This window comes from Charadrius vociferus, unplaced genomic scaffold, assembly GCF_000708025.1.
Source record: "Charadrius vociferus isolate BGI_N301 unplaced genomic scaffold, ASM70802v2 scaffold231, whole genome shotgun sequence".
NCBI lineage: Eukaryota > Metazoa > Chordata > Aves > Charadriiformes > Charadriidae > Charadrius > Charadrius vociferus.
In genome coordinates, this window is record NW_009647211.1 from 2157058 (window position 1) to 2175121 (window position 18064).

At 41.0% G+C, this 18064-nt stretch overlaps 1 protein-coding gene across 1 annotated transcript in view; it reads left to right on the top strand.

Moving 5' to 3' along the window:
• Nucleotides 1–2820: 2820 nt before the first annotated feature.
• TEK (TEK tyrosine kinase, endothelial) overlaps nucleotides 2821–18064 on the top strand; it is a 39713-nt gene continuing 24469 nt past the window's right edge. Inside the window, 5 exon segments of the mRNA XM_009895884.1 lie at nucleotides 2821–2992; nucleotides 10035–10281; nucleotides 11174–11300; nucleotides 12765–12954; nucleotides 14725–15084. Of these exon segments, the coding sequence (XP_009894186.1) occupies nucleotides 2821–2992; nucleotides 10035–10281; nucleotides 11174–11300; nucleotides 12765–12954; nucleotides 14725–15084 (1096 nt within the window).

Consider the following 18064-nt stretch of genomic DNA (forward strand, 5'->3'; position numbering starts at 1 on the left):
GGGGGGGCGGGGGAGAGGGGGTGAAGATGTGGCATGTAAGGAGCTGCACTGGGTTAATGCATTGAAATATTCTGTAGGTGAAACCCTTCTTTCTGTCCACTTGGCAATAGGTTTTGGGTGTAAAGGACTTCCTCTGCAAAATCTACACCAATCAAAGGCTAAAAGTTCTCCCTAAGGAAATTAAATCAAAGTAGGATCAACCCATACCCCATTTCCAAAATGATGCTGAACATTAACTTTTCTATACTTCCGTAAAAGTCATTCTGGGTGTTAGCATCTTGGCAGGACTACAGGACTTTCAAATGCTACATTGTCATGGGTTATATTTAGTCGAGTGGTAAATAAGATTGCCCTTTATTTGCAATTCTGTTTATATAGCTAAGTGCTGCTTCTCCATTTATTTCATTATTTTTTGTGGTTTTCTTTGTATTTTTTTCCTCACGTTCTGTTTTAGCTTCTGACTTTTGAGACCCCCCTAAGTGATGTAGCATTTTGATCCCACTGAAGTCATAGTAACTCTGGGTGTGATTTATTATTGCAACAAGTTTTCAGTCTGTTTCCAATTGTCAAGTGTAGAGAAAAATTGTTTCCAGTAAGGCACATGAACTAATGGAGTAGTTCACTGGATTGTGGCTGGCTTTAGTCTATACTGGATTCAGCTGGTTGTTTTGTTACTGTTTACTTCATATTTTTATTACTGTGTGCTGAGATGCATTGCAGCCAGCAGCTTACACGTGGATTAAATAAATAAGGGAAAAGATGATAGCACCCTGAGAAATTAGCAGATCTGCCCTTTGAGAAGGGAATGACACTTTCCAGCTAGGTGGAGGACTTTCTACTTGCACTCTCCCTCCTGCTGGAGGATGCCATCATTGTTCCTGTTTTGCTGACTCTGACCAACAGCAGTCCCCTGCTTCTCCAGCAGCTCCAGATAACTGTTTTGATGTATGGACAGGATTTGCACTGCCCTGCAGTCCTGCTGATACAAAAAATGCCTTTAAGATCCTGCCTTTCCCATCCTAATCTACAAAGGAAACAGGAAAAAGGAACTTAAACTCCCTGTACTCAGACAGCAATGAGACTGTTCCAGCCTGCTCCAGCACTGCGATTTCTTGCCTGTGACTTGTAAACAGCGTACCATGCAGAAGAGTAACTGGTAAACGTCTATCCCGAGAAAAGGCTACTCCATGTGCGACTGTAAGAACTGGATGGATAAATTTTGGAAAGCATGGACCCTTTAGCACATCTAGTTCTCTATGGATTCAGCCTGATGATTTCAGGTAAGCCTTTGCTTTAATGTCTGTAGTCGACCTGTCATGTCTTTCTCGTTTCTCACGCAATGTGCAGACAGAACGCATGACTCTCTACTCCTTACTCCAGCACTTATCTTTATTGATTGAAGTACTCGTGTTTGTTTCAGTGAGACCACTTATCTCTGTGCAGTGCTCTCACAGCGACTGAGGGCAGGACTGCGGCCAAGCTACTGGGAAGGATTTAGCTACGTGTAGAATCTGCTGCTACCTCTTGTTAACTGTTGAAGTCATTTGTTGACCCATACGCACATCACACCAGGGTTTCTCCTCTGCCTCATGGTACTAACTTATTCATAAAGCTCATTACTTTGAAACCATTGGTGTCTTTCGCCAAGAATATGTGCTTTAAATACAGATTAAATGTTGACTTCTTCTGTGACTGACTTTATGAAATGGCTGAGCAGTGGGAAATGTTGACATTTCTAGGTATTCCCGTATCTGATTTTAGACAAGTTTTTATACAAGATTCCACAACTGGTATCTGGATGAAATTCAGTGGAAAACAAGGGCAGAATAATGTACATTATATGAGATCAATTAAAAACACTTCAAATACAGCTAAAAAATGATTCAGTATTATGAGCAAATGTCATTAGTTCAGCAAATCAGAAGTTAGCCATGAGACATCTGCAGAAAGGTATACAGTAAGATTATACTAATGCAAATTTAGTTTATAGTATTCAGAGTATTAATGTTAGAGATGCTTTGCTGAAACTATCACAAGCAGAGCCCTGGGGAAGCCTGCACCCTTACCACTGAATTCTTAGTTGCTCAGAATTTTAGAATTGCTTTTACCATCCATATTTTGATTTTCTAGACAGTTTCTTCAGGCTAATACCAAGGGAAATCTGTAAAAGAGAAATACAACTTACACAATAATCTTAGACTCTTAAGTCGCTCCGAACCATTTCATTGAGATATACATAAGTTGTTACAGTCCATCTCACAGTAAAAAGGTAATGTGCACACAATGAAAACCAGAACGTAGCAAGAAAAAGTCCTCACTGCGATGTAACTTGCTTTACAATTTCCAGATCTTCCTGATTAGCAGCACGTTAATAGTTAAGTGAGATTATGAACAGATAAGTTTGAGATGTTAATTTTGGCATCTATAAAAGACTAGAGATTAATACAAGCCAAACAAAAATGTGTTTAAAATCTGTTGAATGCGTGTCTGGAAGTATTCGTATCTAGCCATTGCTGTAACAGGCTGTGTATTGTTTACCAATTCCTCTTTTGTGGCTGAAGTTACTTGATTGTTTAGCTGCACATTGATTCAAACTATTTAGCCCTCAGATCACTTCCAGCTTTCACTTTAAGGAGATACTTGGTGCTATAAGCGTTATGGATGGAGAAGAACAGAAACCCCAGTTACCCCAACTCTTTGTCCTTGTCTTTCCTGTTTCTCCATGTGGTGACATGTACCCGATTGACACAGAAAGCTGAGAACATTCATTAAGTCACAAGCACGGGAGAAACAAGTCATCTGTAGAGATTAGCTATAAACATGGACAGTACCGACAGCTCAGTACTGACGAGGTGCCGGTCACTGCCTTTTCCACAGGGGCTGACCAGCGAGGTGTGTGCTGTAGTCACACCCATCTCAATAGATCTGTCAGCTTTCCCGCTTTTGTTTGAGAATGATATCATGTTTCCTGGGGCGAGCGATGGAAGACAATGTGAGCCCGCTTTCCTCTAGATACTGCAGGCGGAGTTCAGGAAAGCAGGACTGACATTCCCCGAGCAGGGGAGGCATTACACTCAGCACAGACAGTGAACTGGCTTAACCTTGTCCCTGATGAGCGTGGGCTACTCTGGGTGTGTTGCTGGGTCGGCACAAAATCTACTCCACCCTTTTCCAAGGTGAAGGCTTGGCTCTCATTACGAGAAACGGCCTTTGATTTAATGTCTTTTCATTTTTAACACCAGTATTCCATTCACAGCTAGAGATAAAGATCTGATTTGGAAGGTAACCCTCAAATACACAAAAATGTTTGCTTTTGCACTGCGTATACAGTCACTCCTTGCCATAGCAAATGATCAATTATATTGACACGGGGGTGAATTTAATCCTGTTAGGATTCTTGAAACTAGAGTGAGCACTACCACATGTTTTTCTTTTGGTTGATTCTACTCCATAAAACATTTTGTAGAATGAAAAGGATTCTGGCATCCATCCTGAAGAATGGATTCAGACCCCAGGGTTGTGGCTAGGTATAATATGTTAAGTCCTGACCAAAGAAGAGCCACAGACTCACCCATTCCCTTGGAAGGCTGAGGACAAAGCAAGGAACTAGCGTCAGGACTTGCCCTTTGCCTCTTAACAGCCTCAGATGGTCTGAAAATTTGCTTGCAGCTTCTCACAGTGGGCTAACTGTCAGAAATGTTCATGAGTGAGCCTTATTTTAGCAAGATAGCCACCGTCAGTAAGAGATTTGTGGAAACCAGCAACAATTAAAACCAGTTTCAAGCACATTTCTTTGACTATTTCTGGCAGGAGACAAATATATTGTCAAATGCCTTCATTCTCCAAGACAGACAGAGTCTTCTGTGCTATAGCTTTGCTCTACCAATAATCTTAAATCCAGTGGGTTTCTAAAAATACTGGATTTTTTTTTTTTTATGTGATTTAGCTGTTGGACCCATATATGGTAAAAGACTCAAAAGGTTATATTAGCCTTTTAAGAAAGGGTAACAGTGGAGCTAACTGTGCAGTGGTGTTCATCCCTTGCATTTTCCTTGGGTTCAGTAGGTGTTAGGAAAGAAAAACACACATAAATCGTATATATTATCATTACTATATGTGACTCATTACATGTTTAGGAAGTTAAGCAGCTTTTAACATACATTACCAGACACACAGGCACCATTATAATCATAGACTCATAGAATCATAGAGTGGTTTAGATTGGAAGGGACCTTAAAGATCACCTAGTTCCACCCTCCCTGCCACGGGCAGGGACACCTCTGACTAGACCAGGTCACTCAGAACCCCATCCAACCCGGCCTTGAACACCTCCAGGGATGGGCCATCTGCAACTTCTCTGGGCAACCTGTGCCAGTGCCTCACTGCCCTCACAGTAAAGAATTTCTTCCTAATATCTAATCTAAATCTACCCTCTTTCAGTTTAAAACAATTACCCCTCATCCTATCACTACACTCCCTGATCAAGAGTCCCTCCCCATCTTTCCTGTAGGCCCCCTTTAGGTACTGGAAGGCTGCTATAAGGTCTCCCTAGAGCCTCCACCTATCCAGGCTGAACGACCCTAACTCTCTCACCCTGTCCTCACAGGAGAGGTGCTCTACCCCTCTGATCATCTTCATAGCCCTCCGCTGGGCCAGCTCCAACAGGTCCATGTTCTTCTTATGTCAGGAGCTCCAGAGCTGGACACAGTACTCTGGGTGGGGTCTCACCAGAGTGGAGTAGGGAGACAGAATCACCTGCCTCGACCTGCTGGCCACACTTCTTTTGATACAGTCCAGGATGTGGTTGGATAATGCTGTAGGCTCTGCAAAATTACAAGACATTATGATTTTTAGTTAGATTAGAAAGTTCTAATAATTCTGTTTCAAGACTTGTTTTCCTTTTGTGAAGCGTAACTTAACCTAAAGAAAAACTCTGGTTAATACATGCCTGTGACAGTGAACATAAGTGTCATTCTCCCCGTAATTAAAAGGAGTAAGGTGTGTGTGAGTATCTTCAAATACGCTGTTGTCAGACCAAAATGGCACCTAAACTTCAAATAGTCTGTCCTACAGCTGCAGGTTTTCATGATCCCACAGCCAAAACAGTGGATATAAACCACATTTCAGCTTTTAATTTCAGGTATTTCAAAACTATGCTGTCTGGATATTACATTGACACACAACCTTTCAGACACCTAAATTACCAAACTGCTAAGGTGACTGGCAAGACAAATTTTTAAATTAATTTCATCCCTGTTCCTGAAGTGTATTTGATTTGTGAGACCCAGCAATTGCATCTGCCTGCCACACTTAGGTTATCTAACCAGAGGGAACAGTATCCTGGTGCCTTTTTCATAAGTCTGAAATTTATATGAAATTTAGACTCTTCTTGAGTTAGCCTTCACCTAACCCAGAAATGATGGGACTGCCACAGGAATCACTGGTTGAATCTCTGACCTGCTGAATGTTGGTGTTTCTGCACAGTTCTCTGAGGATGATCATGACTACAAAATCAATCGATTTGTCTTATTGGTGAAAGAGAGCTGTTCTGTTTTAGTTACATTGTTGGCTATGTGTTTGCAAAGAAAAAAGTTCCAGCTGTGACCGAATTCATCGCTCCCTGACTTTTCAGCTGGATGCCAAAAACAACAGCTTCAGCCTGGGCAGGCAACTCTATGCACCTACCCCAAGTGGATTTACAAAAGTTGGCTGATAATCTACAGTTCTTTTCTTTTTTAGCTTTAGAATTTTCTTTTGGTGTGTGCCTGGTTCAGACCCAGTGAGAGGTAGAGTAGCTGTCAGGAAGCCTGTGTTCCCAAAGGCCACTTCGGCAGCTGGGAACAGTCAGGAGTGAAAAGGCATTGCATCAGACCCGAAGGAATCAAAACTAAAAGGGTGAAATGAAATCACACTACATTCACAAGTGTTAACATATGCTATTGTTTTAGATACAGATTTCATATATATACATGTATGTATAATAGATTGTTTGTGTGTGCAGTCATAATTAAGCTGGTTGGATGGATTACTTTTTTGCTGAAATTTCATTTTAGGAAAAAAAAAAATCAAAGTTGTAACATTTTGCAGAGGTGGTCTGGTACCAACAAGAATTTCATCTGGAAGACTTTAGGAGCCCAGGGAGCATAGAAGTCTGAGAGACTAGTGGTAGCTGAGCAGCTGACTTTAAGGCAGGGGAGAAGTGGAGTTGGTCCTTCATGTGCCCACAATGAGAACTACTTGGGTTGGAAACCTGCTCTGTATCAGTCACATAGACTTGAGCCTGCTTCGCCCAGACCTGTCACTTAAACACACAAACCCCCTGTTCAACTTTCCATGGAAGACCTTGGAAAGTCATTGTGGTGTGGAGGGTGTTGGGTAGGTACAGAAGAAATGAACCAAAAATGGATGGATGCACTTACCACTTGTGGGAGGCAGAGGTGTAGTTCCATGGTCAGCTCCCACTGTGATGTAAGATCTATTTGGGACTGGAGGGGTGAAAATCTTAGAGAAATTGCAATGAAGCCCTCCAAAGATGCTGTGTACCCTGTGCTAGTGGCAAGATTGCATTTAGGATGATGTTCCACTGTGGTTTTAGTGGAGACACATAGCAAAGAATCAGCCTGTGTCTGAACTGAAGACTTTCCTGTAAGGAGTTTAAAATACTGATTGTCTTTTAGGGTACAGATTTGATAACTGTTCTCCAACTAACACCCAAACTAAGAACATGCACTAATAATGTTAAACAAGGGTTATATCATAAGGAAGTAAAAACAACCATCAAAATTCATTTTGTAATTCATCACCAGGAAACGCAAGCACTTTTAGGGTGTGAAGATATTAGCCATTTACTAAGTTCTGAAAGGATTTTTGAAAGACAGGTCCACAAATGACATTTCTGTATTCAGAAATTTTTCTTGCCTGGTATTTATTTACTTTTTGATTGTGTCAGCCTGTCTAATGAAGTGGCTGGGCTAATTACCCCTTCAGAGTGCAACAAGTCTCTCTCAACAATGTAGTTCCATCTGTGCTTCTGATGGTACTGATGATTTTCTTTTGCATTATTTTCTGGTTGGTCATCCCAGACCTGCCACTGGTCAGGGACCTGAGCCTTGTTAGTAACAAAATGTGCTTAGCACCAGAAACATCTCCCACTACTTTACTCAGAAAAATCAGTAAGTAGCAAAGTACACTACTGTACAGGCAAGAACATGTTAGAATATGTCTATCCGGCAGCCAAGGTTCACGGGCACTTCCAGACAGTTAACCTTATGCATGTTGTGTGCACTGATACACCCTATGAAGATTAACTGATTACCTATGTTCTTTTCCATACTTCAGCTTGGCACATGCGTGCAAACAACACATGGTATACATATCCGGTATACATACTAGATTCATAATGCAACTTACAAGAACGGCCTTTGTTATGGACATATTTATGGCTTGCAAGTACTTTCTTGACAGTAGTACCCGTATTTGGCTAGCTGCAAATCCAGCCAGATGCAGCTGAGCTACAAGCCTGTCCTACTCAAGCTTTCCCACATTCCTCGTCCTTTTTCAGCATTACCTAGCACATTGTCAGCTGGTTGTTCAACAGGAAATTTATGCTGATATGTTGTTTTCTGCTTTACTTCCTTATGGTCAACCAGGCCTAAGGAGAAGTCATGAGAAAGTGTCTTTCTACATTTTGATTACTTATACACACACACACACACATATATTTAGGCACCCTCACTGGGAAACCCCCAACCAAGCTGCACCAGTGTTTCTCTTCTAGCTTTTTCGCCTTAAAAGATTGCTTTGGTGGGTTGTGAAACAACTGAAATGTAGAGAAAACAATTTAACTCTATTTTACAAGAAGGCAGTTGCATTTCCTTCAGCTGCTCCAGACATACCCAAGGGCCCATAAGAAACCATTGGCCGTAGTAGCTTTGACAGACTATTTTATTTTTCCCACTTGGGCTCTGGTCTTTCCACTACTACCGAGGAGCAAAGTGATGCTCTTTCACTAATTTTTTGTCTCCTATTAGTTTCACAATACCTTCTTTCCACAGATAATGCCCTACTCCTAAGGGAGAGAGTTCTCAGTACTTGAGCTGTGAGTCGTCCCACAGCTGCCCACAGTAGCATTGCATAAGTTACAAGCATTAAGATACTTTCCATGGACAAGATAGGTTTTATTGGCAAATTTGACTTTTTGCTCATTTATGAGCTGTTTTTCAGCAGCATTTCTGCCTCTCTCTTTTTTTGCCCTGCTGCTGCTGCTGCGTGGTGAAGAATCTTAATCTGTTTGGGTAGTAATAATTTCAGCCTTGTTTTCCTGTGGAGGACTGAGCTGTTAGAGGAGAACTTGACTCACTGGGAGAAATTACCTGAGCTGCTGCTGTCTTTGTATCCCACATGAAGTGTCCAGGACACTAAGAGACTACTGATCTCATAAAATGAATATGTGATTTCAATGTCCTCCAAAATTATTTATCTTTTTAGAAAATGAATAAAAAACAACCAAGATTGATGAGAGAAACGTTGAATGCACAGAAAAAGAGGAAATAAAGATTGCCAAAGTGGTATATGTTCCACTCCCCATATGAAAAATATCCCCAAACAGCTAATGTTTTGGCTTAGTTTCTGACTAGATTTAATATTAAGTAAGGAGTACTCTACATTTTCTTATCTTTTTTTTTTTTTTCTTAAAGGGAGAGGAGACATGGGGATTGGATGTCTATTTTGTTAACTTCGTATTTCACTTACATTATTTTCATCCTTATTATCTTCTAAATTAGCTAAATAGTTAATTTAAAAAATCAGTGTAATATATTCAGTACTTCACTAAGAATTAATCAAACACTGTGCTTTTTCAGCAAATTGCTTACATGATTGCCGTTTTTATTCCTAAACACATTCATTACATTTTTTTTAATTGGGTGTGTGATTTTATAGAGAAAAATACAATCAAGAAGGGTACAGCTGTACTTGTAACTACAAAACAAGACACAATGAGAAATACTGAGGTGCAGGCTATTTAATAAATCAGGCTTGTTCTAAATCAAAACCTTATTCTTTCAAGCAAAGGGAGTGTTTGGTATTGTTTTTTAAGAGACTTGAAGGAGAAGGGGTTGATGACTTCACAGTCTGGGACATATGCTTCCATCTGTCTCAAAACGATTTTTAAATCCTGCAGTGAGTGTCATATGTAACTGATGGTTTTACTTTCAGCATAACACCAAACCTAAACTAAGCACAGATTCTATTTTTTCCCTGCTTGTATAGTATCTATATGTTTTACATTCATATTCCCAGACAGTCAATAGCAGAAATAATTTGTGCTCCAAGCAATAACATTAAAAAAAATAAGAATTGCCCAAGCATTTCTAATTACATCACCTTTTTTTCCCCTTGCATCATCTGATGAAAAAAAAAAGGTGGAATTTACTGCAATCTTCTGTCCTCCTCTCTTCTTTTAAATAATTTGTACTTTAAAAGTATTAATCTTTCCACTTACCTTTTACCACAGCTCTTCTTTTTCCTATATTATGGTCCAAATGGCAAGGGAAGGACTTCCATCTTATAGTCGATTGAAGCAATTAGTAATAAAGCTCTACAAATATAAGGAACACAAATACATCATTAGATTTGTAATGTCTAAAGAATGTCTGTCCTTCCGTTACTACTCAGTATTAATTAGTAGCTAAAATATTTACTCAGAAATTTGCATTCTCAATACACCTTGCAAACATGGAGTAGTGATTAAATGTGTCTGGAGGGCAGTGGGGTATGATTGTCCTTTACCTTGGTGGAACTGACCACTCCAGCTGCTTGCTATGGTAGAGGAGTGTTAGCCTCTCCACAGTAATGAACACTTTTCCAATTAATAGGAAACTATGCAAAGACCTCACATTAGGTACAAATTGTCTTGATTATTTCTGTGATTTCCTGGGGACCAGACAAGGGTTAACAATGTAAATCTGGAATTATTTGGGCAGGGACTTTCTGAGACTAAAGGACAAATTATAACAATTTTCTTTTCTCATAAGACTTGCTGTGGGTGCTCATCCAGAGGGTAGTGGTCAACAGCTCAATGTCTAGATGGAGCTCAGTGACAAGTGGTGTCCCTCAGGGGTCTGTATTGCAACCGGCACTGTTCAATGTCTTCATCAATAACATAGACAGTGGGACTGAGTGCACCCCCAGCAAATTTGCAGGTGACACCAAGGTGAGCGATGTGGTTGACATGCCTGAGGGACAGGATGCCATCCAGAGGTACCTGGAAAAGCTTGAGAAGTAGGCCTATATGAACCTCATGATGTTCAACAAGGCCAAGTGCAGGGTCCTGCATGTGGGTCGGGGCAACCCCTGGTATCAACACAGGATGGCGGATAAAAGGATTGAGAGCAGTCCTGCCGAGAAGAGCTTGGGGGTACTGGTGGTTGGAACACGAGCGGCACTGTGCATTTGGAGCTCAGAAAGCCAACTGCTTCCTTGGCTGCATCAAAAGAAGCATGGCCAGCAGGTCAAGGGAGGTGATTCTGTCCCTCTACTCTGCTCTGGTGAGACCCCACCTGGAGTACTGTGTCCAGCTCTGGAGTCCCTAACATAGGAAAGACATGGACTTGTTGGATTGGGTCCAGAGTAAGGCCACAAAAATGATCAGAAGATTGGACCACCTCTCCTATGAGGACAGGGTGAGAGAGCTGGGGTTGTTCAGCCTGGAGAAGAGAAGGCTCCAGGGAGACCTTATAGCCTTTCAGTACTTAAAGGGGGCTTATAAGAAAGAAGAGACAAGTTTTTTAGCAAGGCCTGTTGTGATAGGACAAGGGGTAATGGTTTTAATCTAAGAGATGTAGACTCAGACTCCATATAAGGAAGACAGTGGTGAGAACTGGAGCAGGTTTCCCAGAGAAGCTGTGGATGACCCATCCCTGGAGACAAGGTCAGACTGGACAGGGCTCTGAGCAACCTGATCTAGTTGAAGATGTCCCTGCTCATTGCAGGGGATTTGGACAGGATGATTTTTAAAGGTCCCTTCCAACCTAAACCATTCTATGATTCTATGTTCCATGGCATTAAACTATCTCAGGTCAAGATGGCCACATTGTTTTATTCCCAAACTACTGTCCAATCTAGGGAAGCGAGGTTTTAAACTTTATCAGAGACTTTCTTGGTCTTTGAGCAGACCTGTGTCTGGAATGTGTTCCAGGGAATTTGAGAGCTTCTTTCTTCCAGCTGGTCCTGGCCGACTTTTGCTGGTGCAACACAGCACAGAAAATGTGATGACTGTGTACCTGTATGAAGGCAATGTGGTAGGGTATGAGAACACACAGAGGCTGCAGACACAGTATGACACACACTTATTGTCTGTTTTGCACAATTTCCCCAGGCAAATACGTACTAGAGAAGCTGTGAAAGATACAGCCAGCCACATCCTAGCAAGAGAGAGAATAATCCTGTAGTTAATAGTGGGCCAAGAGGAACTGCAAAGGTCTCTCTGCATCCATTTTGCTGTCTGTGTTATAGCAGGTGTGCTATTATTTAAACTTACTGCCTTAGAGGATGCCATTTTCCCTGTGCTGGAAGGGCTCAAAGTGCTGCGCCACAATGAGTGTGTGTCATAAACACCAAGCAATGAATCCTCTCTGCATGGCATCTCCCATTTCCAGCACCGGCCTTCTGCAAGTACTCTCTCTTCTCAAAGTCTATTTGCACACGCAGCAAATTGCCTTCCTGACAAGGTCAATTCTTCAAGGACCAGGGCAGGAGTCAAAGGACATTTTCAAGGAAGCGCAGAGGACTGTCACTGGTACGGAGACAGGACGTTTCCTGTCTGCATTTGTTGTGTTTTTCCCAGAGAGCTAAATCCTGTTGTCCTTGTTTGGTCCTTACATACTCAAAGTCTTCATTAACATCAAGGGTAGGATATGCTTAACTTTTGCCAGACTAGGTAAATTCCTTTTTAGCAAGGACAGTTGGGTTAATTTAAGCTGCATTACCAGAGAAAGATGCTGTAGGAATATCTAAGCATAAAGCATGTGTGGATTTTACCCTTTTCTGTGTTGTTTTTTTTTCCACAGTCTGAGGGCAGTAACTCCCCAGGGAGTCAAAGAAAGCCTTCCTATCACTTCAGAGGCATTAGGCTGACATTAAAACACCAGTCATGGTAGATTCTGAGATGAACCACTGAGCTGCCTTCAAGTCAATGTGCTGCCAGTGTGCTGCTTTTTTTTTTTTTTTTTTTCAAAATACACCTAAAGCATAGCTTCTCTTAGTGCAAAACTTTCAGTTGGATATATCTTGATTTCTGCTTGCAATATCTTCCAGCTGTGAAACCTTAGCTGCCACGTCATCCTTGGCTTATGATTCCATACTTATGCACAGATATTACTCCCTTTGATACACAGAAAGGCCTTCTAGAGTTTCTCCAGGAAGGCATGAAACTCCATCTGTGCTCTATCTGCCTCACGCGTGTCTGGGTTACTCTGCAGTGTCTAATATGACAAAAAAAGCCACGTATATTTAGACAATCAGAACACTATCCATCCACCAGTGGCTAGATTTTGATTCATCAGGAATAATTACAGATGTCAATAAGCAGCACACCTGAGCTATGCTTGTTCTATACCTTGATTCCACTATTTGTATTGGCAGAAAGAAACAGAGAAATATGCAGCAAATGATATGATATTGCTTTGCTGTATCTTGCATAGGGATCAAAGGCAACATGAAAGCCAGCCCTCAAAACTCAGACTTCTTGTACTGCTTTTTCTCAGTGTATTAAGAGGTTGAAAGGGGTGGAAAGAGGTGGTGTTTTCACCTTTGAATCTGTGTCAGAAGAACAGAGAAATGGTACAGAAATGGAACTGGAGCCCCCGAGAAGCAGTCATCCTCTGAAGGAGCCCAGCAACCTGGGCCCATACCTCTGTGTCAGAAAGACAGTTGCAGCTCTGTGCCCTGTGGATGGTAGGCAGAAATGTCAAAATATTTCATTTCTGATCTGCAGCACCCTGCCTGGCCTCAACACCGATAATCACGTAAGGTCACGGAGTTTGGATCCAGGTTTGGTTCTGAGTTTCACAAAAGTTTGCAGAAATCAAGATTTTGCAATTTAAGATTTTAAGAATATCTCTACCTGGCATGTGATCGTTGCTGACACAAATTGAAGCCCTCTGCTTTCAATGTTGGTGACGGCTGAATTACATCTGCCTTCAGCTGGCGCCTCAGACCCACAAAAAGAGCACAGATGTTCCTCATATAAAAGTAAAAATGTTGTGATAAATGCCGTATAAAATGAACGCACAAGTCTGGCCTCATTTCTGTCACATACTTCTTTAACTTTGCTCAAAGGGTTTATTTTCATAACGTGCAGTGGGATGAATTGAGTTTGCTGACCTGCACCTTTGTGTAATGTTTACTTTAACGGCCGCTGCATCCTTTCCCGAAGGTTTCATTCCTTTGCTATGTAATTGCAAGTTATCCGTGCTGGCACATTAAAGGGTGGTAGCGGTGGCAGACGGGCTGGGTGTGGTGACTGTCAGTGTGCTGTCAAGATACTCCAGTCCCCAGAGTGGTTGCTGGCATTGAAAGCAGAGGAGGACCTCCTCCCTTGGCCCCGAGCACTGCAGTGACACACGCAAAGACTGCAGTCAGCACTGAGACCTTTTCACCCCCCTTATCTAAGGCTATACCCCTTCCTTCCAACCAGAGAAACGTTTGGAAGCTGAGTGGCACTAAATACTGGGTCTTTCTGTGTAAATACAAAATACGCTTGTGTCCAAAGCAGGAAAATAGATGTGATGAATAAAAGAAACCAATTATTCTTCCTGTTTCAGCTGGAAAAAATGTTACTGTTTCCCTTCTCCTTACCCTGAATTTCAAAAGTAAAGGGAAACGCCTGTTATTTGCAATTTTTTTTTTATTATAAGAGAGCTCTATTTCCCTCCTGCTACACGCATTTGAACAACTAAATCTGTAGCACTCTGCCAGAGACTCTTTTACTTAGGCTTGTATCTATCATTTTCAAAGAATTTCCATCTCCATGTATTTCTGGCAGTTCTATTATCAAAGGGAGCCATTTGGATTGATTTAAGCCTAACTTCATAAAAAATGGCTTTACTAGTGCCCCCAGCTTGTTCCTTGATTTTGAGAAAGCTTCTTTGTGCCATGGTTCTTGCCTCTGTCTGTTAGGACTTTGAATGGTTAACATGAAATACTTATGAAATCATTAGTCCAAATTCATAAAACAGCTGAAAAAAAAATACTCCAAGTGTTCAAAGTACTACAAACTCCTATAACTGAAAGACATATCTGCTTTACATCAATTCATACATATTAAATCCATGTGGAGGACATAAAACAAACACTATTAAACTGACCACCTTATGACCTGCCAACCCTGTTACCAGCAAAGCACCATACTGGAGGCTAAGACATACATGTCTAGACATACGTGTCTAACTATCCAAGGACCTATCTGTTTCTGCAACCCATGGTTTTCCTTGGGTTTCTGCAAGAGCTTTTAAAAGAAACTCCACAAGTTTGCGAGACTTATTTCCTCTTCTGAGAAGAATAAAATCCATCTGTTCATGACATAAAAAGCAAATCTTAAAGTCAGTGTAGCAGAATAGTTAATCTACAGCCTTCCTATTTTGCACAAAAGCTGTGCAAAACACCATCCAGAGAAACCCTGAGTTCTGGGCGAAACAGCTTATCTGGTGCTTTGATCGGCCACAGATTCAAACTCTGCAGTAAAATTTTTTCACTTGCTGCTTTTTTCCTTAGGTAAAGTGGAAGCGGCACTGGACCTCATACTGATCAATTCATTCCCTCTGGTGGGCAACTCCGAGACATCGCTTATCTGTATCACTTCAAAATGGCGTTCCCGTGAGTCTATCACAATAGACCGAGACCAGGAGGATGTGACAAACCAGCACCGGGAACCACTGGAAGTTAATGAAGATTCAAAGAGAGCAACAGCCAAAACAGTGGTGTGGAAGAGGGAACAGGCCAGTGAAACTATTGGAGCATATTACTGTGAAGGGAAACTCAAGGATGAGGTGACAAGGATACACACCATGAAGATGCCGCTGGGAGGTACTGTATGGTGGTCAGATCTGAATTTTGCATGTCAGTGGTTGCAGACCGGCAGTTATCCTTGCTTGACACAAGTGGGCACAAATGTGTCTCCAGAGCAGGCAAGGCAGAGTCTGGAGGCAACAAAAATACACCTGTATCAAGCCTGTGGTTTTTTTCCTAAAGCACAGAGACAAATGGTCGATACTAGCTGCTAGTCATTTCCTCGTGGAAGTTAGTCAGACATCTGTAGGTATTCTGCCTGTATCTGGCTACTGCCGGGAACACAAAGTCAGGTGGCAAAATAAGGTAAGTTCTGGCTTCACTGACCCCATGAAAAAACACATATAGTGACTCCTGCAATGGGTTTTCACATCTCAGACCCTTCATTTCTAAACACATTTCCATTTTAAAGTCTTGACAGTCTCAGATGTAGATACCTAAACATCGCTATCCTTTTTTTTTTTTTTAATAAATGGGCAACCTGAGCTTAGAAAATAACTGCCTTGCCTAAGGTTCAGTAAAACTACAGATCAGCAACATTGGATCTGCACAGTCTGTGTCAGTATGAAAAAAAACAATCCAGCTCATCACTGGAAATAAACTCCAGAGAAGTTTCCCAAAATCTCAGAAGGTTATTCACAAAAACTCACTACGGATTTCACTATTGACTTGGTTTTGATTTTAAGGTTTCGCACAGCCGAAAAAGCAAATATGGCAGGGAGCTGGTGGGATGAGAAGGTGGGGTTTCCAAGGTCCAGCACTCTAGTCATTAAATTACACTTTCTTATGTGCAAAATTTCATTTGTCTCTGGACCTCATTAGGCTTCTGGGACAAGTTCCAAATCAGAGATCACAATAAACTACAAAAAAGTGTAAGAAATTTTGGCTAATTTTCTGCAGCAAATCAAGTTTTCAAAACTTTAGTGGACTTTTAGTAGACTCCACTGCATCGTTAATGTTTTGTGCCATGGCAGCTGGTCTGTGAGGAGGCTTGACACATTTAATCTTTCTTTATAAGGTTTTAGTAAGAGCAATTATCATTGTTGGTATCTCCTGAAATTATATAGCAAATTTAGAAAAAGAGGGGTTTCATTTGTCTGAGCTACAGCTAGTGTGTATTTCTTTTAGTGTGGGAACATAGAAGCAAGGTGGGCAGGACAAGTGCATTTTTCTTTGGCTTATGTTTTCTCTGACCAAATGTGGTCTTTGAAGGGTTGGGTGGGTCACCAAGAAAGCTTTGCAGATGCAGGCTAACAACTCTCTTGTTTCAAAGGAGGCTGCAATGAGGAGGAGATAAGATTTAAAGTTCGTTTAAAGTCAATGTGACCCTGCCTGTGGCAGAATGCCAGTGAGCTGAGCACATCTCTGGCTGTCCTGTAGAACAACCTCTATGGTGGAAGAGTATCTTCTGAATCAATCTATTTTTTGCACTCTGTATCTGTGGACCTAAAAGCTGAGAATTTAAAATAATCAAACTTTGAGAGCTTCCTATGTGATAGTAGTTGTTCTAACCAGAAATAACACAGCATTCACACCAGCGTTCTTTGAATCATTTCTGGGTTTGAATGCATTTCTCAGATTTTCTCTGCAAAAGCTTTCACTCACAAAATTTGCGCTAACAACAATTTGTTGGTGAAGGCATATAATCTAATCAGGTTAGTTGGGTGAGAAAGAGGCGCGACACAAATTCTCAAAGCTATTAGAGTGCACTGAAAGAGGAAGAAGAGGTCAGTGAAGGACTGTGAGGTTTGGCAAAGCATCTGTAGTTGGAAAACAAGCCTTTTCCCCTTTACTGTTGTTGTCTGAATAATTTTTAAAGACAGAGTGTGTTTTTCAACACCAAAAATTGAGCAAGGGTTGAAATGTGCAGTTTCCCATTGAGGACACAAAAGGCAAGGGAAGGAGCAGCACTTCCGAAAATCCAGCCACTGTTTTGCAGCCTCAGGGCAAGAAGCTGGTGAAACACTCTCTTAACTATTAGTCATTTGGGTAGCTACACTGACTTTAGTGGGAACTCTCATCTGCCTGATAACGTACCTATTATCAGATATGCAGATACAGTGAAGATTTTTGCTGTGTAACATTGAAAGATAACAGGTTAATTTTCCATTTTACACTACAGATGTGCCATTCTGAAAGTAACAAGCCCATTTTTCTGAATTCTTTATATTTTAGCATTATGGTTGCATATGTAATATTCATACATGCAATGAGAGGGAACAGATTATGATTTGTATGTGTATAGAGTAATGCTTATACTGCATACAGCACACATATCTAATATAGAACACTAGATAGCCTTCTCTGCATCTAGTCAAATATAATTTATGCAATTTCTCTGCACAATAAATGTGTATTTTCATATATAATATTGAATTTCCCCCATAGAAACTCTCTAGAGTGGGCAAAGGGACAATAATGGAAATGCTGGCAACAGAGCGTTATGGCACTTGCCCTGCAACTCGGTCCATTATGTCTCTATAAGGAATTGGCACACTCGAGATGTGAAATCATGAAATACAAGTCACAATCTAAAAATACATTGGAACTGAGCCCACCAGGGAGTGTGGGTTCATTTCCATTGCAACCATACTCTGAAGAAAAAGTCTTGTGGTTAAGCTAAACAGCATACAAAGAAAAGAAAATGGGAATACAAAAGTCTAATATCTCGTTAAAACAATGTAGTTATGCCTCACTAAATTTGGTTCAAAAGACACTTCAACTAAACCACTTAGGATCATTTGTAACTAGCAACTAATTTTTGGGAAAGTTGTTGAATTTTCTTTTCCTAAATAGATCATGATTTTCACCATGCATTTGTTATTCATAAATAAATTCTAAGTCGGGAGCTGACAGTAAGTTGGGACTGCTTTCTTTTTTTGTTTGCCTGTTTCTAATGAGATCTTATTTCATTATTCTATATTAGAAATCTCTGTTTCTCTAAGAGATAAGTTCAGATACCAGTGTGTAGGTAACATGGCGAATGCTCAGTAGATTC